Below are 22,695 nucleotides of genomic sequence, written 5' to 3' on the forward strand. Positions count from 1 at the left end.
TGCAGATCCAAAAGATTTGTCACAGTTCAGCTGTTGTTGTTACCTTGATGTCCCGATGAACAATTTGGTTCTCATGTAAATAACGAAGTCCTTCCAAGATCTGCCGTGTGTAGAAGATTATGGTGGCCTCTTTCAGAGGACCCCACTTTGAACGTAGCAATGCTGACAAACTGCCTGTGAATAAAGGTGACAAATATGTCACAAATCACATATAATGAAGAAAATACTTTTTCATTTTGAGTCTCAAGTCTCTTTTTCAGAAACAACCCTCACGTACCTCCAGGGACCTGTTCCATGAAGATCTTGATATAGCCATCCTCTGACACTGAACCCAAGTACTGAACGATGTTCCTGTGTTTCAGGTATTTGTGGAGGGCGATCTCCTCATGCAGAGGCTGGGAGTACCTGTAGATGGCAAACCATACTGTTTAGAATTGCAGAACTGCATTTAAAGGAACAGTTCACCCAATAATGAAAATTCTGTCATAATTTATGTACGAACTCAAGTTGTTTTTAGAACTCAAGTTCATGCATGAACACGTGAGCCACTGTGTACTATATTCTCTAATACGCTCATTCAATATTTAAGTCGTTTTTAATGATAGATTCTCCTCCCTACCCAGTAGGTGGCGATATGCACGGCGAATGTTCTTACCTGCTGTCCCTCTCTGGGATCTCTTTGATGGCAATGCGCACCTGGTTGCTCAGGTCTCTTCCTGCATAGACCACTCCGTATGTACCCCTACCGAGAACCACTCTGTCTCCATTCTCATTATAGTCGTACTCGTACTGCAGAAAGACTCAGGATTTCAGTACAACAATCCACAGAAATGTAATAATGACAACATAAAAACTACAGGTGAGCAATGCAAGCTCTCACCTCCAGAGTGTCTCCATCTCCCTCCCCCTCTAGCTCAACAGCATTTCCTGACCCATCTGTGATCAGCTCTTTGACCATGGAGCAGAACCTTCAAATAGCATACAGGTGACAACCATGCACAACTAAGGCCCCGTTTACACCTGGTATTAAGATGTGTTTTGGGCGATCCGATCACAAAAGCAAGACACATCACCGTTTACACCTGGTCATAATATGCGTCTCCTTTGACCACTTGGGCACAGATTTTGAGGGGAGGGTCTCTGATTTCATGACAACATACATCAGTCACTACACCAGTGTACTGCACGATAATAAGGCGCAAAAAAGTAAAAGAACAAAAAGAAAGCGTGAAAAAACAATGCACTGTTTCTCACAATTACATTTACATTTAATCTAAGCAGAAACATGACGTTATAGTCAGTTATTTTAGTGAAGTACATTTATTAATTGAGCTTAGGGTGTGTATGCCTCACATCTGTGTCCCTGCATGTTATTATCAGGCACACTGAAGAAGTTCGTGAAGTTTTTGTCCATGTATATGTACTGCTTTTTTAAAGTTATTTTCTTTCAAAACCGCACATAATCGACAAAGTTTAAAACTATTGTTTTAGCTCAGAGGTTGATTGACAGGTGAGTGGGTGGTGCTTCACTGCTGTTCGAATGCATTTGAACAGATGGGATTTACACTACGAGTCCAATGTGGTCACATACGTTTTCAACCACTTTTGACCACCTCTAAATTTAGTCGAAGTGGATAAATGTCAAAACATTTTGGACACCAATTACACCCGTCTTTAGCATCATTTGTTTCAACTAGATTGCCCAAAACACATCTTAATATCAGGTCTAAACAGGGCCTTATTAATCTTTGTAAAAGTAGAGTTTTACACTGCCCTATTAAAGCCAAAACACAGTAACTATGCCAACATTGAAACATGATTTCAACGTTTTTTGTTTGTCCAGCCAAATGCGGATTATTAAGGTTGCACGATCCACTTTCTCTGAGCATAAGTTCAGCCAAACAAGTCTGTCATGGGACAATTCATAGTCTGACACCTGATTTCAGCAATAACTTCACAAAATGTGTGGTTACTGTTTTTTGGCTAAGTAGGTAAGAACAGTTTGAAACATAAAGTGGTGAAATAAACACAGTTATACCAACCTGCCACATTGGTCCTCTGTGGAGAAGTAGATCTGGAAATCATCCGAGTTATCGTGGACATATAAAAAGCAGCAGCGCTCATCAAATTTAGAGATGCTAGAGAGTGGAAAGAGAGAGTGGACAGAGGATTTGTTTTACATCTGCATGATCATGAATAGATCACATTTAAATGGAAGGTGTGCTATTGAAACAACTTGTGTGATGTAACAGCCAGAAGATTGTAGCAGCCTTAGGAGTTCACTCTGATTATGGAATGGTTCTCCAAAAAAATTACAATTCTGTCATCATTTACTCATCCCCATGTAAGTTCTAATCAGTATGACTTTCTTTCTTCTATGGAACACAAAAGGAGATATCAGGCAGAATGTTAGCCTCAGTCACCATTCACTTTCATTGTATGGATAAAAGATGCAATGAATGTGAATCGTGGCTAACATTCTTCTGCCTAACATCTCTTTTTGTGTTCCATGGAAGAAAGGAAAGTCATACAGGTTTGGAACAACATGGGGGTGAGTAAATGATGACAAATTTTTCATTTTCTGGGTGAAATATCCCTTTAACAAACTTTTATCTGCCAAGTAGGACTAGGTCCTGAATCATCAACATGTCTTGGTTAAATCATGCTAAGTGACAGTGTGCAGTCAAGGAGAGAGCGAGACACTGAGAAACTGAGAGAAAGAGATACTGAGAGAGAGAGAGTGTGAGAGAAAGACTCCTACCTAATGCCTTTGATGGATGACGCTGTGAAGTTCCACTCATGTATGCCTTTCTGTACACAAATCAGGAAATGCAAACAATGATATGAGGCACTTTATAAATACCCTATTTTGAGATTTTGAGGGTACTGACCGTCTCAGCAGGAGATACATGCCATATAGAAACGTTTTTCTCTTCAGCTTCACTGTTTATGGACACATACGAGGGCTGGTAAACTTTAGTCGGCTCTAGGATCAAGACCTGCACAATGGAAGAAGTGACAAGTCCATTAAGCACTTTTCTAATTTAGTAAATGCTGTGTCAATACAGGTGTGATCTTGGATGAGACAATGATGTAAGTTAGTGTAGTACCGGAAAGCGAAGGCCATTGGTTGTTCCCTGTGTGGCCTCCACAATGATGTCCATCCAGAAGTTGAGTCTCTCTCTCTGAGGAGAATGCTCTGTGTTCTGCTTCTTAAAATGCTGAATCAGCTGAAGGTTCTGGACGACTGATCGCAGGTACCTTAAAGAGAAAATAAATGTCAGACAAGAAAAAAGAATGAATATTAAACAGCAATGTAGTCATGACCAATTGTGTTGTCAAGACCATATACCTTATTCAAAGTAGAGCCATATTTGATTTTTGATGGGAATGAAATGGGAGGGAAAGGCTTACAGTCTCCTCAATGGTATGCACTGCATAAAGCTCCTACATCACATCTAATTTTCTAATAACCATCAAAATATAGATAAAAAAGTTATTTATTTTTGCCATAAAGCACTAGAAATGGTTTTTAGATAACTTAAAAAAAAAAAAAAAAAAGATTACAAATTTGAATCTATTGATAGTTTAATATATTGATCCAATTACGTAAAGCATTCCAGGAAATGAGGTATTCTTCCACTATGGTCCATAAATTAAAATGTATTAAATATAGTAAAATAAATGTAGTAATTTCTATAAGTGGTTTTTCAAACATTACATTTTATTATATTTATTATTAATAATTAATTCTGTAAAAAGTAATGTGTTAGTAGAACTTTTACATATTAGTTGTACATGTTACATATTCATTTTACATATTTAACAAATACATATTCAAATTAAGTAACTTTAAGAAGATTTCTTAAATTCTATCAATGTAGTCCTATGACAATTGCTTCCTTTTTTTACATGCTCAATATTATAAGCATCTCATGTACATTTCTATAAATGTATATTTTATTAAGTGTGATGTGATTGCTGTCTTAAACCAATGATCACATTATTACTCATCACACGAACAGAAAAAAACAAAAACAAGTATTTTAAATCAGCAGACACAGACCTCAACACTTGGTACATGAAACATGAAATTGTTCAATTTAATAGTGGAACAAACTTCTCCGGACATCACAATATGACAAGTTATCAAATAAATAACAATGTAAATAAAACCATGTGAACAGCCAAATAATGCAACCATATTATTCATACCCTAGTGCATGCTGGGAAGAGGGTGAATGGGACTGAACCACATAAACATTTTAGGCCAATCTGAACCCAAATAAATGCACAAATCTAACTCCCTGCTATGCTTGTTGGTTTGACAAAAATTGGTGTATACTGTAATAGAAAAGCTGCATTAATATTTTATCATTTATTATTTATTCCTGAAATTTGCCAATCCGAAAAAAACAACAATAATCAAGTCAGGTTCCAATTCTATCAGACAAGAACAGAAAGCTGAGGCTACAGGCTCACCAAAACTGGACAGTAAAAAGTATTTCACTTTTCCAGTAAAGACTAGAAAAAAATAGCCTGGTCTGATGAATCTTGATTTCTGCTGAAGTAGACAGATAGTAGGCCCACTGCAGCCTCAGCTTTCTGTTCTTGGCTGACAGAAGTGGAACCTTCAGCTGTTGTAGCCCATTTGCCTCAAGGTTTGACATGATGTGCATTCTGAAATGCTATTCTGCTCACTAAAATTCTACAGAGTGGTTATCTGAGTTACTGTAGCATTTCTGTAAGCTCGAACCAGTCTGGCCATTCTCCATTGACCTCTCTTATCAACAAGGTGTCTCTGTTCGCAGAACTGCCGCTCACTGGATGTTTTTTTGTTTTTGGCACCATTCTGAGTAAACTCTAGAGACTGTTGTACGTGAAAATCCCAGGAGATCAGCAGTTACAGAAATACTCAAACCAGCCTGTCTGGCACCAACAATCATGCCACGGTCAAAATCACTGAGATCACATTTTTCCCCATTCTGATGGTTGATGTTAACATTAACTGAAGCTCCTGACTCGTATCTGCATGATTTTTGCACTGCTACCACACAATTGGCTGATTAAATAATAACATATAAGTAGGTGTACAGGTGTTACTAATAAAGTGGTCGTTGAGTGTAAATATTCTACAGGTATACTGCACGTTTACCATATAGGTGGCTTGAGTTTAAAGAGTTTCTCTGCAGCCTGTACAGCTTTGGGAATGTCATTGGCCAGCATACTGACAGTAAAGAACTGCCCCACATCCCAATAGTTATTCATCTTCTCCAGGCTGCCTTTACGACCCAGCAGACTGTTTAACCTCACACCTGTAATAGAAAGAGAGAGACAGGGAGCAGGTTTTTCTGGTTTTCTCTTAATGAAATGAATTAACAAGCAGAAACAAGAAACGTGTTTCCCCCCTTACCGATTTTCCTGAGTTCTATGGAAGTCTCAAACTGCTGTCCTGACACAATTAGCAACACTGCCAAATTAATGCCTGAATACAGAGTGGGCTGCAGCTCAAAGCCTTTTCTATACCTGCAACACACACAACAAATATTAAACAACTAGATTTTCAAAAGAAAATGTGAGTGGTGCTTGCCCGTACAAAATTTGGCACCACAATGCTAGGGTGTTGTGGGTGATTGCCAGTGCATTACTATTCGGTTGCTAAGGTGTTCTGACTGTTTTGAGCTTGTTTTATATGGTTGCTAGTGTTTTCTAGGTGGTTTCTAGGTCTTTGCTTTCTGGTTCCCACCCCACTAAGAGCCCACCCCCCCAAGTCTCTATGATATTCTGGACACCGTATGGCACTGGTCCCTCCTTCAATGCAAGCCTTTAGCATTATAGTTACTTATAGTAAGTATGCTTGTAGTTGTCTCTGCACATTAAAATGGGATAGCATAACATATTGTACACCAAAAATAGAAATAGCTTCATGCAACATATTTAACTTACCACTGGATGGCATTGTCTCTGTTTTTGGTGTCCTTGCAGTCAGAGTCTAGGAAAATGTCTTTATAGATGCGGCCACACAGACAAAACATGTCAGGTGCAGGGTGCTCACATGACTGCAGAACCTGCAACATCACACGTAATGCCTGCTCTCTGTCTCCCGGGCTGTTCCGCCTGTGTGCGCACGCACACACATATACAAACATAAATCCATTTGCTTTTCAGATTAATAGGACTGCATTAGAAATAGCACCAAGTTCAATGTTTGTTTTCCAAGCATATTAATAGGAGAATATACCACACAATGCAGATTTGTGGTCACCTATTGAGCGCAAAAGCATAGTGGAACTGGATCATGGGCTGGTTGGCCAAGTCACAGGTGGGCAACATCTCAATGGTCTGTACTAGTTTCACCATGGCATCATAGTCCTGAAACAGACACCAAAGGCTTTTGGACATTAAAGGGACATTCCAGGTAAATATTTAAAGAGATAGTTCATCCAAAATAAAAATTCTGTCATCATATACTAACCCTAGTGTTATCCAGACCCCCATTTTTCCATGGAAAACAAATGATGTTAGGAAAAATGTTAGCCTCATTCACCATTCACTTTCAATGAATCTTTTCTCCATACAGTGAACATAAATAGAGACTGAGGCTAACATTCTGTCTAATTAACATCTCCTTCTGTGTTTCACAGAAGATAGAAATTAATTTGTACATTTTCCATTTGTAAAAAACAAACAAAAATGTGCTGAAAATTTGCCCCATAAACTTCCATTGTATGCGCATTTCTGTTATGCTTTAGATATGTATACCTGTATATCTCTGTATGAGAACAGCAAGTTCATCACAATATCCTGAGTCAAAACCTCTGTGTTGTCGATGCGTAGTTTGATACGGGTAAGCTCCTTGGCCAGCTCTTCTCCCTGGTATTTATCTCGAGCTTTTCGAATGTCATTCAGGAGTGTGTCCTTGTATGAAGCACTGTCATGGAGGAATTAAAAGTGACAGAATGGGGTTTACTGACCGTCTGATGCACACTGCACACAAAAATGGCAAGAGCTGGAGAAAATTGTCAGTTCCACTCTGATGCAATGTGTGCTTTTTAGGAAGAACTAATCACTGGATTTGCCAAAGTTTGCCAGGTTAGTGGCATCAAATCTTTAAAAGAGTGTTGTTTGAGGTACTTGAGTAGCAAGCAACCTAGATATTTACAACCATTTTTTTCTGAGTTTCTTGTGACATAATCTGTATTTGTTACTTTTGGATGGACAGATATTCTGATCACAAAGTCTACACACATTTCCACTAATTTCTTCAGTGTTAGTTGCTGACCAATACTGCAGTGTAATTATTTCAATTATCTAATAATCACTTGTTTGATTATTGTGGCTTCAACTATTTCAGATAAGACAGCATATAAAAAGCATGTAAATACAAAACAAATTTGGTCACTTTAGGTGTTCTTGGTCAGAATAATCTGCAAAGTTGACAAGACTTCATGCTGAACTCTGGTTATGTGAGACAAGGTGCTAAAAGCTGCAGGAGTTCTAGACTTTTCAGGCACGACATCTGAGCTCCAGGTGAAAGGACACTTTGACACGTGTTAGAAGATCCTGGAGTTCCCAATAAATCTCGCAAGCACTTGTGTGTGTCTGTCTTGATGATATAATCTGACCTCCACATGGAGTTCCATTTCTCCACTGCAGTGACGATGAGACACAGCCATCCCGAAACTCTTGAGGATCATTTGACACCTAATTTAGGTCTCTGATGCTATGTTTAATACAAGCTACAGACCTTGCTGAAAAGAAACTTAGACCAGAATGAAATTCCATGCTTATCCAAGCTGGTTTATGCTGGTTTGGTGCTGGTCTAGCTGGTGGACCGCCATAGCCATGTTGTTCACCAGCAAAGAAATGGAGGGCAAGGGAGGCTTGCTGAATAAGCTAGTTAAAAAAATGTTGGTGACCAGCAATGCTAGTCTTTCCAACAGGGAATTCCACCAAAAAACTTCATTATATCATTATACACTATACATATCATTATACTGAACTAAACAGCTATTTTCTATCAATCTCAATTTGTTTACGCATTTGGAAGAAGTATGCATACTTTGTGCACAGTAAAACATGGTGTAATACCATTACGTAACTGGAAAGTGTCAGCTAAAGAAGACAAGACCATAGAGTGGGCATCCTGTCAAAAATTATCATAACGTGAGCAGCCATACCAAGACGTGACGTGAATGTCTTTGAGCAAGTTGACGAAGCGATCCACCAACGGGACACAGAGTGGCCCCAGGAGGTTGTCCCAGTTGGGTTGCATGTATTCTGATGCTCTTCGCTGGGCCACATTCTCACAGCACAAGTACTCGTTGTTGGGTGTCATCACGTAAGGGATGAAATAGTAGTTCCCACTGGAGGCCTGAGGAAGAGAGACAGGAACAAACTCTAAATCGTTATATAAAATATTATATAGCTAAAGGGGTTCTAAAAGTGATGATGAAAAATAAAAATTAAGAAATAAAAAAAAAAGTCATTCAGGATTGGAATAAACATGAGGATGAGTAAACTTTTAATTCATGACAGTTAGAACTGTCCTAGAGGTAGACCGATATATCGGTTTTACAGATTAATTGGTGCTGATAGTTCCTTTTCGCAAAATTACATTGGGATTTGCTGTATCTAAATCTTTCATCATTGACAATATACTGTACATCCATATTTATATCCTTACTTCAATGCATATTTTGTTATTTTGATTAGATAATAATGTGTTCTAAATTGAAGTGAGGGTATGCAAAGTAAAATGCGACTATATGGAAACATCCCCGTCAGCACATACATCGTGTCTCCAACTTCATATCTTGTTAATAATATTAACCCTCATTAAACCTCATCTGGTGAAATATCTTTACAAAACCCTTCATCTGGTAAATATATAGGCTATAAAAAGCTTAATTTGGTAGATATTTACTTATAGAGCATTGTCGTGGAACCAAGTCTCCGTTATTTTAAAATAAGAGTCACTTGTGTGTTTTGTGCTTGTTTATAGTTAAAAGGCACACCAAATCGTAATTTTTTCTGGTAATTAGTGAGATTTTGTTTAAACAATAAACTGCATCTGGGATTTTATTCATTTTTGACTCTTGTAGCCTCTATGTCTGTTCCCGTCTCAGTAAGGAAAGACTAATACTTTTTTTAACATTCTATAAATCGATTTTAAAATCTATCAGCTGATTAATCGTTATCGGCCATTTCCATCAACAAAGTTATCGGTATTGGCAAAATCCTATCAGTCGACCTCTAAACTATACCACTGTGTAAAAGTACAGAATGTCTGGTAGAATTGTCTGTGTTAGTGATGCTTTACTCATCAAGCTGGCGGCCACTCTGAGTTACAAGAAAATCTTGTTAACTCCTCTATGATCCTGGAATAGGTATCCTAGAATTCCAGAGTGAAATGGAGGAGGTGGCCACAGCACATTTAGCGCTTTGCCACATCAACACTTCAAATGTAAGAGGTCACCTGAACCTTATATCAAGTCAAATGGCCATCATACATTCACAAAATTAAAATTATTTTTAGTTTTTCCCTAATCTTATTTGCAATGTGTTTCCTTAGAGTCCTTTAAGAGTTATTGCAGGAGACTGACGAAAAGACTTCAGATCCATTTTATGTTCATCTGTGACTCTTCAAGAAAACAAATTTTCATTAACCAATGGGTTTTACTGAGACGAGTGAATCAAAACAATCAATACTCAAGATGGCGGCGAGTATGGCTACTGCGTTGCGAGCTCCGACACAACATGGTAGTGTTTTGTTTGTTTTGTTTACAATTCTTATGTTTTTTGTCTTGGATGTTGTCTGCCTTATTGTCTATGACAGACAAACACTTTTGGACATTGGTTCAGCAATTTCACACCATAAACCGGACTTCAAATTCCTCAATGCCGACCCGCTGTTTACAAACACGCAGGCGGAGCCCTTTGTCTGGGCAGCCCGGACGCGGAAACGCAGGAGGAAAAGGGGAAACAGAGCCGGCGTTCTCATCAGAGTAAGACGCCGCGCAAATCGACCCCTGCTACCCAGTATTCTACTGGCAAATGTTCAGTCTCTGGATAACAAGCTCTGCGAGCTGAAAGCGCGGATCTCTTTCCAACAAGAGACGAAGGACTGCTGCATTATCTGCCTTACGGAAACTTGGATGTCTGCGGAGATTCCAGACTCTGCCAATGAACCCGCGGGGTTCTCCATGCACCGAGCAGACAGAGCGAAAGACCTCTCAGGTAAAAGCAGAGGTGGTGGTGTATGTTTTATGATCAACAAATCCTGGTGTGATTAGAGGAACGTACATTCTATCAAGTCTTTCTGCTCTCCTGATCTGGAATTTCTCATGCTTCTGTGTCGACCATTCTGGCTACCGAGGAAATTCACAGCGGTCATTATCACTGCTGTGTACATCCCGCCACAAGCCGACACAGACCAGGCACTCAAGGAACTGTATGGGAGTATAAGTGAGCAGGAAACCGTGCACCCTGAGGCCACGTTCATTGTGACCGGGGACTTTAATAAAGCCAGTTTCAAATCAGTCGCACCAAAATACCACCAGCACATTAGTTTCAACACACGAGGGGACCGGGTTTTGGACCATTGCTACTCTTCCGGGATGGCTACAAATCCCTCCCCCGCCCACCATTTGGCAAATCGGACCACTCTTCCATTCTGCTTCTGCCCGCTTACAGGCAGAAACTGAAACAGGAAGCATCCACCCTCAGAACGATCCAGTGCTGGTCGGACCAATCAGACTCTATGCTACAAGACTGTTTTGATCACACGGACTGGGAGAAGTTCCGGTCTGCCTCTGATGATGACATCGAGCTTTATGCTGATAACGTAATGTGTTTCATCAGAAAGTGCGTAGAGGACGTCGTTCCGACCAGAACAACATGGATCTATCCGAACCAGAAGCCATGGATAAATAGCGATGTTCGCGCGGCACTTAATGTGCGGACCTCCGCTTTTAATTCCGGGAACGCGGAGGAGCATAAACAAGCTAGAACAGCAAAACGCCAGTACAGGAACAAGATTGAAGGACAGTTTAACACCACCAACTCTAGAAGCATGTGGCAGGGAATTAACATATCACAGACTTTAAAGGGAATAAAAACTTCGCCATGAACACCGCTGCCTCTCTCCCGGATGAGCTAAATACTTTTATGCTCGTTTTGAGGGAAATAATACCGCCTTCACGGAGAGAGCTCTCGCGGCCGAAGCTACAGAGGTCAGTTCACTCTCTGTCTCTGTAGCGGATGTAACCAGAACCTTCCGATGGGTGAATATCCGCAAAGCCGCAGACCCAGACGGCATTCCGGACCACGTCATCAAAGCGGGCGCAAACCAGCTGGCTGGTGTTTTTACGGACATTTTCAACCTTTCCCTCTCTTTGTCTGTAGTCCCCACATGCTTTAAAATGTCCACCATGGTGCCTGTTCCAAAGCAATCAGAAATCACTTGCTCAAATGACTGGCATCCTGTTGCTCTGACCCCCATCATCAGCAAATACTTTGAGAGACTAATCAGAGATTACATCTGCTCTGTGCTGCCTCTCTCACTAAACCCATTGCAGTTTGATTACCGCAACAACCGCTCCACTGATGATGCCATTGCATCTACAATACACACTGCTCTCTCCCACCTGGAAAAAAAGAACACTTATGTGAGAATGTTGTTTGTAGACTACAGCTCAGCATTCAACACCATAGTGCCCTCCAAGCTAGATGAGAAACTCAGGGCTCTGGGCTTAAACAGCTCGCTGTGCAGCTGGATCCTGGACTTCCTGTCAAGCAGATGCCAGGTGATTAGAATAGGCAGCAACATCTCTTCATCACTGACCCTCAACACTGGAGCCCCACAGGGCTGTGTTCTCAGCCCACTCTTGTATTCCTTATACACATATGACTGTGTGGGAACACATAGCTCCAATGCCATCATTAAGTTTGCTGATGACACGACGGTGGTAGGTCTGATCACTGACAATGATGAAACAGCCTACAGAGAGGAGGTGCACACTCTGACACACTGGTGTCAGGAGCACAACCTCTCCCTCAATGTCAGTAAGACAAAGGAGCTTGTGGTGGACTTCAGAAGAAAAGACAGAGAACACAGTCCCATCACCATCAATGGAGCACCAGTGGAGAGAGTCAGCAGCTTCAAGTTCCTGGGTGTCCACATCACTGAGGAACTCACATGATCCATCCACACTGAAGTCGTTGTGAAGAAGGCTCATCAGCACCTCTTCTTCCTTAGACGGCTGAGGAAGTTTGGAATGAACCGCCACATTCTCACACGGCTCTACACCTGCACTGTAGAGAGCATCCTGACTGGCTGCATCTCCGCCTGGTACAGTAATAGCACAGCCCACAACCGCAAAGCACTGCAAAGGGTGGTGCGAACTGCCAGACACATCATCGGAGGTGAGCTTCCCTCCCTCGAGGACATATATACCAGGCAGTGTGTGAAAAAAGCTCAGAGGATCATCAGAGACTCCAGCCACCCGAGCCATGGGCTGTTCTCACTGCTACCATCAGGCAGACGGTATCGTAGCATCAGGACCCGCACCAGCCGACTCCATGATAGCTTCTTCCCCCAAGCAATCAGACTTCTGAACTTTTGATCTCCCACGATCAAAATACATCAGCACTGCACTTTTTTACTCTTACTCTTATATCTCACACCAGATTGTCATAAATTATATTATTATTATATTATATTCTCTCTTAACAACTTACTATTAACCGACAGCCCGAATGTCAATACAGTACAATACAACCTACTGTACATCCTATATATACTATATATACTTTTTTTATTGAATAATGTGTATCTATATTGTGTGTACTGTATACTCTACAGTGTATGTATTATTTGTATATTGTGTTGTGCGTTAATATGTGTATATTAGACTTTAAATTGTGTTGTGTTAATTTGATGTTATTGTAAATTGGTATATGTCTCATCACTGTCACGACTGCTATGTTGATCGGAACTGCACCCAAGAATTTCACACACCATTGCACTTGTGTAGATGGCTATGTGACAATAAAAGTGATTTGATTTGATTTGATTTGAATTCCTGAATCAACATGTCTGCCAGACTGTGTGGATCTGAGATTGACAGTGACATTAGTGGTCACTCCTTCCTAAACATGCAGATTAGAAGCCACTGTTTGGATGTTTCCAGCATGCATCAGCATGTTTGCAGTACCTACTTTGTTCCTTAGGCCAGAGCCCCTATACTGAGGAGGCAACTGGACCCATGGGAAGCCTATTTTAACTGGCCTTGAAGCCTACTCCAGGTAACACATAAAAAAGAGAGAAAAAGATAGAAAAGGGAAGCAAAAGAATGAATGGAATTGAGAGTGACAGATATAGGATAGGAATATGTACACTACACATTAAAAGTGAATGAGGAAATTATCCAGAAGAGAGAAACTATAATATAAAAGGAACTACAGAGAAATTACACAGAAGATGAAGACAAATAGAGGATGAGACCCATGATCAGGCAATTGAGAAACTGAAAGGAATAGTTCACCCAAAAATGAAAATTCTGTCTTCATTTACTCCATCTCATTGCTTTCAGAACCCCTAGGAGATATTAATAGCAGAAAGTCCAAGCTGCTTGTTTCCATACAATGAAACTGAATGGGTATCACAGTTTTCAAACAAGATTTTCAGTGAACAACACCTTACATTTTATTCTGTACCTTACACAAAGCTATTACATGGCTTTAGAAGACTTGGAACATAGAGCACAAGTTGTATGGACCACTTTTTTTGTCCTTTTTGGAGCTTTTTTGGAGACAGACCTGGTCCCCATCCACTTTCATTAATTCCTCCACTTTCATCACCATATGGAAGAGAGCAGCTCAGACATTCTGCTGAACTTCTTCTTAAAGGGATAGTTTATCCAAAAATTTAAATTCTCTCATTATTTACTCACCCTCATGCCATCCCAGATGTTTATGACTTTCTTTTTTCTGCTGAACACAAAAGAAGATTTTTAGAAGAATATTTAATCTCTGTCCTCACAATGCAAGTGAATGGGTACCAACATTCTGAAGTTCCAAAAGCACATGAATGCAGCATAAAAGTAATCCATAAGATGCCAGTGGTTAAATCCATGTCTTCAGAAGCGATATGATAAGTGTGGGTGAGAAAAAGATCAATATTTAAGTCCCTTTTTACTATCAATCTTCACTTTCACTTATACATTCTTTTTTTTTTTTTTTTGTGATTTACATTCTTCATTCATATCGCCACCTAGTTGGCAGGGAGGAGAATTTAAAAAAATGACTTAAATATTTATCTGTTTCTCACCCACACCTATAACATTGCTTCTGAAGGTATAGATTTAACCACTGGAGTCTTATGGATTACTTTATTTGCTTTAAAATTGTGGTGCCAATTCACTTGCATTGTATGGACCTACAGAGCTGAGATATTCTTCTAAAAATATTTGTTTGTGTTCAGCAGAAGAAAGAAAGTCATATACATCTGGGATGGCATGAGGGTGAGTAATGATGAGAGAATTACATTTTTGGGTGAACTATCCCTTTAAGTGTTTCATGGAAGAAAGAGAGTCATGTGGGTTTGGAATGACATGACGTGGAGAACTGATTTGGTGTCAACTGAATTGGAATTAGAATTTTTATTTTTGAGTGAACTATCCCTTGAAGATCAAGGCATAAATTCCAAAAGAATATTGGACTATGAGGGCAAACATAGGAAAAGCTTCCTTACGGTTTACAAAACTGATGTTGAATCATTCAAAACACGATCTAGAATCAGTGTTCTGACACAGAGGAACTCTGCAAACACATACAGTATGTCTCTCTTTTGTGTGTTTCAGAGTCATTTCAATGAATCATTTAGTTGTAAAATACTGCCAATGTCAAGGTTAGCTCCCTCTCTGCAGCCGTTCTATATAAGAGGTCTATTTAAAGACCAGCACTAACTGTACAGGGCTCAGATACCAATGACCATCTCCTTTCACAAACAAACCACTAACACCCACTGACTGACAAAAAAGTCATTACACCTTGAGAGCCCTTATTGGTTTATCATATTCAGCAATGGCCTTATGGCTGGGATATGCTGAACCATCAGAACCTTGTGTGTCCACTCACAAAAGATTAGTGTATTTGGATCGGCCCAACATGTAATATGTGGAGGATGTATTTTAGGGCCATGACACAGAAGAGCATATAAAATATAGCATAGTGTGTCATACAAGCTTTAAATATAGTCTCATACACAAAGCTCTTGGCACACGAGAATAGCGGCAATGTCCTCAAATGTCATCAAATGACCAATCCTTTAAAGAGTCTGCAATGATTTGATACTTACTGTGTTTTTCTGTGCCACCATGTCCTACATAAAAAGGAAAGAAAGAATTATTTAAAAATAACATATTTTATGCCACTTGCAGAAAATAATGACTTAATTTAGGACCACTATAGCATGTTTTTCAGCAGCCACCAATGATGCTGAAGTGTATTATGAGATAGATTTTTAATAAGTAGATTTTTCAATTGTCTGAAGAAAATGCAAGTGATACTGGCCTGTGCAAAACTCGCCACCATGGTGCTAGGATGTTTTGGGTGGCAACCAGGGCTGTGTGATATGGATGCAAAGATGTTCTGAGGGGTTGCTACTAGGGCATCATAGTTGCTTGCTAGGGTGTTCTGGGTGGTTGCTATGTGGGTACTTTCTAGACCAATTCAAACAGCCCATCTTCAAGTTCTCTAGATATGCTTTGGGTATCTCCTTCAGTGTAAGTGTCAGTGCTTGGAAAAGTAATGGTACACCTCTCCTCAACAAACCTTTTTAAATAAGGTACTTTAGGGGCGCAGCTACCCCATTTATGGTAATGTAATTGTGTGTGTCAGTGGGTACCACTCATGTCTGTAGCAAAAACAGTGTTGGATAAGTTACACATCAAGTTTAATCATTACGGTTAGGGGCTTTGACATATATTTCAAATATTTTGCCTTAGCAATCACCACTTCCTTAGTGTATTGCACTTTCAGTACTACGTTGAATAAAGTTTTGCCATCATGCCACTTAATAAATGTATCCCCAGACTGATGACAGTGTGGTACAGTGAATGAAACTAAACTGAATGTGTTGGATGTAATAGTGTCATAAGCAAAGCACATGGACATGAACAAATACAGTTGCAAAAACAGACAGCGTGACCCCACTCCCCAAGCGTGATTGAAATCATACATACTATGCTAGAAAACATGCCTTTCTAATGTCTCCCTTGCAACGTGGACATGTGCAGCTGTCCTGGGTCTGCATGCCTGAGCTATAATTCAGAGTGTGTTGTCCTAGCAGCTCTACTGTACAGTGCCTGGAAAAGATTACGCCCTTGTACGCTGAGAATAGCAGGCCCTGGTTGTGGCCGGCCTCTTTGTACAGATGACAAAGTTGCCAAATTTGCCCAAAAGTATAACCTCCCCCTATCCCTTGCTAGTGTGTGGCAGCACTCAGAATAAGGGAGAGTACGAATAAAAAAATGAGGGTCTATGAGGGGAATATGACATAGTCATTTGTAATTCAGAAGTAACATGTACACTCTATACACTCATTGAGCACTTTATTAGGAAAATCTGTACACACCTACTTATTCATGCAATTATCTAATCAACCAATCGTGTGGCAGCAGTCCAATGCATAAAATCATGCAGATACGGGTCAGGAGCTTCAATTAATGTCCACACCAACCAGCAGAATGGGGAAAAAATGTGATCAGACTGATTTTGACCATGGCATGATTGTTGGTGCCAGATGGGCTGGTTTGAGTATTTCTGTAACTGCTGATATCCTGGGATTTTCACGCACAACAGTCTCCAGAGATTCCTCAGAATGGTGCCAAAAACAAAAAACATCCAGTGAGCAGCAGTTCTGCAGACAGAAATGCCTTGTTGATGAGAGAGGTCAACTGAGAATGACCAGACTGGTTTGAGCTGACAGAAAGGCTACGGTAACTCAGATAACCACTCTGTACAATTGTAGTGAGTAGAATAGCATCTCAGAATGCACAGCACACTGAATCTTGAGGTGGGTGGGCTACAACAGCAGAAGACCACGTTGGGCACTTTATTAGGACCATAGTGTTCCTAATAAAGTGCTCAGTGAGTGTATATGTGTATATGTATGTGCATTGGGTAAGATTAGTCCAGTAATTATAACTAGTTTTATTTAAAAGCAATAGAAGTCTAAGGCATGTCCCCCTTTATATAGCTAGGTAAACATATGGCTGCATTCAAAAAATGAAAAATGCAAGTGTGTGCAAGCATCCGGAACTTTCACCTTTAGGGACTGTGCTGTGTCAGGGTCCGTGTCGTGGTAGAGGATGACATTGTTGGCCATATCAAAGCTCTCACGCACACCAAGGTGATAAAACAGTGAGGGCTGTCTGAATACATCACTCATGTCCACCACAGCAATATCTGCAATCAGTCAGGCACACAGTGAGCAAGCTGGAGGAACATACAATATACTGTTCAATCCCACAAATGCAGTGCAGATTGCTCTATTTACACAAGTAGATGGAGTACAGCTGTAACACTGTGAATATTTCCCTTCTCAGGTGGGTTTGAACAGTCATTATCAGTGTGCATCCTCTTTCTGTGTGGGAAATTTAAATGTAGTCCACATTGATATGTAATTATTAGAAAACATTTACATTTGTCATTTTCTTACTCCTCTTTCATTGTGAATAAATCATTATACCTGACTACCGTGAAAGGAAACTTTGCTTGTTGTAAGGTCAAACTCAACCATTTGAAAAACTCTGTATATCTACAGACAATTTTGCACACTCACATTTACATTTATTCATTTGGCAAGTGCTTTTATCCAAAGCGACTAACAAAAGAGGAAAACTTTTACATCCTGTTTTCAAAACTATTACATTTATGTTCAAAACTGTCAAATAAACTGAATGAGTCAGCAATATGCTTTATTTCTACCATAAATTAATATTGAAGAATACTCAAGACATAAAAAAAAATAATAAAAATGTAAAACAATTAGTAAAAACCTGATAAAAACAGATTTTTCTTTTAGCTCATGACCTAATCAGCTGTTTTTCTTTATCAATGTTTACCATCTATATACTGTAAAAGGGGCCAACTTTGTATTGATTGTGTTATGCAAACATGGCTGGCAGAGCAGGTAGACTGGTAGGACGACAAAGAGAAAGAGAAGTGCGTATGCGAAGTGCAAGCAATTGAGAGGAAGATCCAAGGTTAGAGGTCTTTCCAAGGTGTGTCATCAGAGAACACATTCAATGGGATGTAGATGAGAAGTTGTGGTCAAATGCAAGACCGCATTGACTAGCACCACTAATAATTACCCTTTTGAATTGAGTATTTATCTTTTGTGTGTGTTGACATTATTGGCCTACTCTATTCAGAAAAACAAATAGGTATAGCTGCAGGACATAGATCTCCAAATGGGGGCGGGGTTACTCCAAAAGAGGGCAAGGTTACTCAAAAAAATGAGGCGGGGTTACTCCAAAAGAGGGCGAGGTTACTCAAAAAATGAGGCGGAGTTACTCCAAAAAGGGGCGTCACTTCCACTCAAGGATAGGGTTAGGGAAAGAGTTAGGTTATGGGCTCCCTATATCTTTGCTAGCGGTTTAGAGCTGCTCTGCCTGCAGCTATATCCTTTTGCAGAAAAGACCAAATAAAGTCATATTGAAGCATCACATTTGTGTTTTGTTCATATAGCTTGCACTGCAGTGCACCCTGCACATCCCGTGCATGTTTGTACTTTAAATGTTTGTAAAAATCCAAGATGCAATGCAAAAAAATTAATTAATAAATTAGTCATCATATATGTTACCAGTATTTTGTGTTTTTAAGGTCACTGTGTTATAAATGACAGACTGTGTTTGCTGGGTAAGAATGTTTGCTATGTTATGGTAGAATGAGCTGATTTTGAGAGATGTACAGTATGAAGTGTTTTTTGTGGTATTAGTGAATTTTGGAAGAGAAATTAACTGTGTCAAGATGCATGTTGCAAAAGACAACTGCGTGAATTTTTTGCAAAAAGGATACTCAGTATTGAGAAAAGCACAAAACTAAGTATTTTGAGAAATGCTAGGATGCAAGGTCACTGAGAAAATTAGGTTAACATGCAGGGGACAGATGAAACACTGTGTTACAACTGTAACCATGCCATAAAAAAACATGATAGCAAATGCTCTTTCTAGAGTTTTTTAACTTCTATTCAGTCAGAAAGCTTAGATAAAACAATTAAATAAATATGAATTTAAAATAAATGAATATATAAATTGGTAGAAAGCCGTATAGGCAGACATACATTATACAGTACACACTGTAGGTACAGACAGACAGACAGACAGACAGACAGATAGATAGATAGATATATAGATAGAAAGAAAGAAAAAACCTGTAAAATTTACATAAATTACCGGCAGCTGTGGTTGCCAAACCTCTACTGTAAAAATACGGTGACCATGTTTCAGGCTGTACGGGATGTAATTTTGATGCCTGTATATTTTACGGTCCATTACTGTTTATATTATTAAATGGTATAAACTTGATACACTAACATTCTGGAAAAGCTGCTTTTCACTTTATAATGTATTGTTAATCACTGCAATAATTACAGAAGGGCACATGATGGCAAAGTTCATCAATAGTGGACCTTCCAAGAGCAATGACCAATAAACATGTAGAGACAGTGCTCAGTGTGACTCACACAAACACAAAATACCATCAGCGTAACACGTGAAATTAAAATAATGCAATAAACAACTACACTACATAAAATATAACACAGAACATCCCAAAGTACATAACTGATATTAAAAATAAGAAGAAACATAACTTTTCCCATAAAACATAATTAAATGTGATAGGTCATGGAGGGTATTCTGGGAATGCCTGATTATTTTTTGTTTTTGTTTTTGTTTTTTTTTTGTTTTCACTGTAATTTAAAAAATAACGTAACGTAAAAATTAAGTACTCTCTTGTTGTAGAATTTTACTTTTTACAACCAAAAAACATAATGTTTTTCATTTTATCATAAAATTACATGTATTGTCTTGTTAAATGAATTGTCTTTTTTTTTTTACAGTATATTTTAAGGTTGCTACATGTTAACCGGTTAGCGTTTTGAAAACCCTCTCAAGGTATAAAATGTGTCAGTTTATTTCACTTAAGTGGCTTCTCATATGCCTTGTTGTGTTACAACTGTCCCGGGGTAGTTTAACAACAGTACCCAACATGAGGACTGTTGTAACAAATGTGCTCCTTGTCCTCACATACCAATTGTGGAAAACAGGAACAATGTATTCAGGCTTTTGACATTTTTTTGATGGTAGACAAATAAAGGCATCTCATGATAAAAAATGGCATGTTTAATCTGGTCAGTATTTATGCAATATAGCAAAAAGCAGAAAGTGTTATGTAGTTATATTAGTTCTTTTCTAGTTAAACAAACTGACATTTATTCTATGGACGTTCATGCAAGCAACTTAAAATGTGGTTGAAAGCTATGCAACAATACAAGACCAGGCTTGATGTATTCAGGATCTGATGCATAGCTTAATGGTTAAGTACAGAGGTGGAGGAGTAGACAATTCAATAATATGAGTCTATGGAATTCAAGAATATTTGTGTTACTTTTTGCCTTAATTAAATTTACTGTAGAATATAAAGTTTCAACTCAGGATGAAACGTAAAATACACTTTTTCTTGGAAGCCCTTTCCACGCTTAATGCAAAAAGTGCTGCAAATGCCATAGTAAATTCTGCATGCAAAAGAATGCAGGGCATCAAACCTAAAACCACTATCCTTTACACCCATCCAATGGCCAAAGGTAACACAGATGTGTTTTGACAACAAAGAATAAAATGTGTGCAGCCACACCTGCAAGAGGAAAGGAATGCGCTGGAGGCAAAGGATCCCAATTGCACTCCTAAATATCTAAGGAGAATGCCATGACCCTGTAAGAGTATCACCCTTCCCATGGGAAAGCCCAGTGACACCCAGCCCCCTAACACTGACCCAAATAAGCCTAAAACACTTGGTTTTTGGATAGGTAGAGTGCTCCATGACCTGAACTGGGTGTGTCAGATTAGTGAAACATCTTAAATATGGAGAATTAGGGGACATACTGTACCAACCTGCAGAGTTTAATATGATCTAATATGACTGCGCACCAATGCCCTTAATCGAACAGGACCTGTGCAATGCATCCAAGTCTCTTCTCTTCTGGAGATCTATAGTGCACAGTTGGATATGATGTAGGATTGCGCACCCATACCCTGGGTCCCATGTTAACTCACCTGCGTCATAAAAAGTATCAAGCACCGATGTCTCTCCAAAGTCTAAGCGTCCAAAAGTCACTGTGGTTAATATGGCACTCTCTGCATCGCAGGAGCGCTGGAGACACTGCAGCGCCCCGGACTCTGGGCTGTTGGCAGCCACTGCCTTCAGTCCATCATTCAGCACATAAACCGCCCGCAGGGACCGCTGTTTGGTCACCGGACTCGGGCTGGGGACATCGGCTCTGTCCATGCCTGCAGACATGGAAACCGCAGCTGTGTGATCTCCGCCAGCCTCTGTTGTAGGTTGATTAGACATGATCTCCATAGTGCGAGTAATTGTCCCCTCTGCGCGGTCTTCTTTTCTTTCCGCCGTTAATCAATCATGAATAACCAAAGTTTACTGCGCACCTGTGGCACGGAGAGATGCGTGGCTCTGACGTCCAGCGTCTCGCGATTCAATAAAGCAGCGCGCATCACTACATATTATAATCGATCGTCCAGTCCTGGTCCAGTTTTATCTCGTTTGCACCTCAAGCACAGGGAGAGAGCGAGGAACTTTTTTTGCACCAACAGTTAAGCAAGTATCCAAAACGCAGCTCTTTAGAAAATGATATCCACTTGTTTGCTGGTTGAGAAAGTTAGACACCAAATTTCTTGTCAAAGACGCCACTCGTTTACCATCATATTTGAGGAAGTCATTCCACTCCTTCTACCCTCTTAGAAAACTTCACAATTTGATCGTTTCCTCAAACGTGTATTTCATAAGAGAATTGCGTAAATCCAGAGGGCAGTTCTTACTTTTCCCCTTGCTGCTGTCACTTCATGTTCAGTCAATATTAAATCAACCGGTGCAAATGTCTAAATATAAAACTTGCCCCTGTTGATACGCGCATGGCAAACTAAATTGTTATGCCACAACCAGATTGAGCGAGGCTAGTAAACAAAGTAGGCGACTTTGCGTGACTCCTCTATTTAATCCTAATGACAGCGTAAAGAAATCTGAAATTATAGTCCTACTAGCGAGAGGTTGGGAAATATGTCATTTTTATTACCTTATGATTTCAAAAAAGTATATTCATCTCAAATCTGTGTCAATAAACATCATGTTTCCATTGTGACAAATATATGTTAGCAGGGCACATTGTCACAAAATGTCTGGTCAGTACTGGTGCAAATAATGTTCAATATATTTTTGTCGACATTAAAGGTGCAGTAAGCCATTTTTATGGAATGGTATGCAGAAAATGTTCATTCTCCCTGAAAGATATTACTGCAATTAGTGTCCTGGGATATCTCACAGGTCTTTGTGACAGCACTGTAAATAGCAAACCTGGGGACACATTTTTTGATCAGCCAATCTGAAGATGTT

General features: G+C 39.6%; 1 protein-coding gene across 3 annotated transcripts in view; it reads right to left on the bottom strand.

Moving 5' to 3' along the window:
• LOC127431605 (mitogen-activated protein kinase kinase kinase 15-like) overlaps positions 1–22,111 on the bottom strand; it is a 45,623-nt gene extending 23,512 nt beyond the window's left edge. The window contains exons 1-17 of one of the 3 annotated variants that reach the window (XR_007895625.1): positions 21,345–22,111; positions 17,333–17,472; positions 15,362–15,385; positions 8,181–8,374; positions 6,763–6,931; positions 6,266–6,372; positions 5,947–6,117; positions 5,414–5,526; positions 5,156–5,315; positions 3,111–3,261; positions 2,892–2,999; positions 2,762–2,811; positions 2,043–2,138; positions 881–968; positions 656–789; positions 278–405; positions 44–174 (exon numbers count right to left, since the gene is read on the bottom strand). Coding sequence is in view for 2 of the 3 variants with exons in the window: in XM_051682098.1 (XP_051538058.1) it covers positions 44–174; positions 278–405; positions 656–789; positions 881–968; positions 2,043–2,138; positions 2,762–2,811; positions 2,892–2,999; positions 3,111–3,261; positions 5,156–5,315; positions 5,414–5,526; positions 5,947–6,117; positions 6,266–6,372; positions 6,763–6,931; positions 8,181–8,374; positions 15,362–15,385; positions 17,333–17,472; positions 21,345–21,651 (2,271 nt within the window). In the remaining variant the exon portion in view is untranslated. Of the gene's footprint in view, positions 1–43; positions 175–277; positions 406–655; positions 790–880; positions 969–2,042; positions 2,139–2,761; positions 2,812–2,891; positions 3,000–3,110; positions 3,262–5,155; positions 5,316–5,413; positions 5,527–5,946; positions 6,118–6,265; positions 6,373–6,762; positions 6,932–8,180; positions 8,375–15,361; positions 15,386–17,332; positions 17,503–21,344 lie in introns of all 3 variants that reach the window. The other 2 variants (XM_051682098.1, XM_051682100.1) reach the window with 2 other exon arrangements.
• Between the last annotated feature and the right edge of the window lie 584 nt (positions 22,112–22,695).

This window comes from Myxocyprinus asiaticus, chromosome 41 (genome assembly GCF_019703515.2).
Source record: "Myxocyprinus asiaticus isolate MX2 ecotype Aquarium Trade chromosome 41, UBuf_Myxa_2, whole genome shotgun sequence".
In the NCBI taxonomy this organism is placed as follows: domain Eukaryota; kingdom Metazoa; phylum Chordata; class Actinopteri; order Cypriniformes; family Catostomidae; genus Myxocyprinus; species Myxocyprinus asiaticus.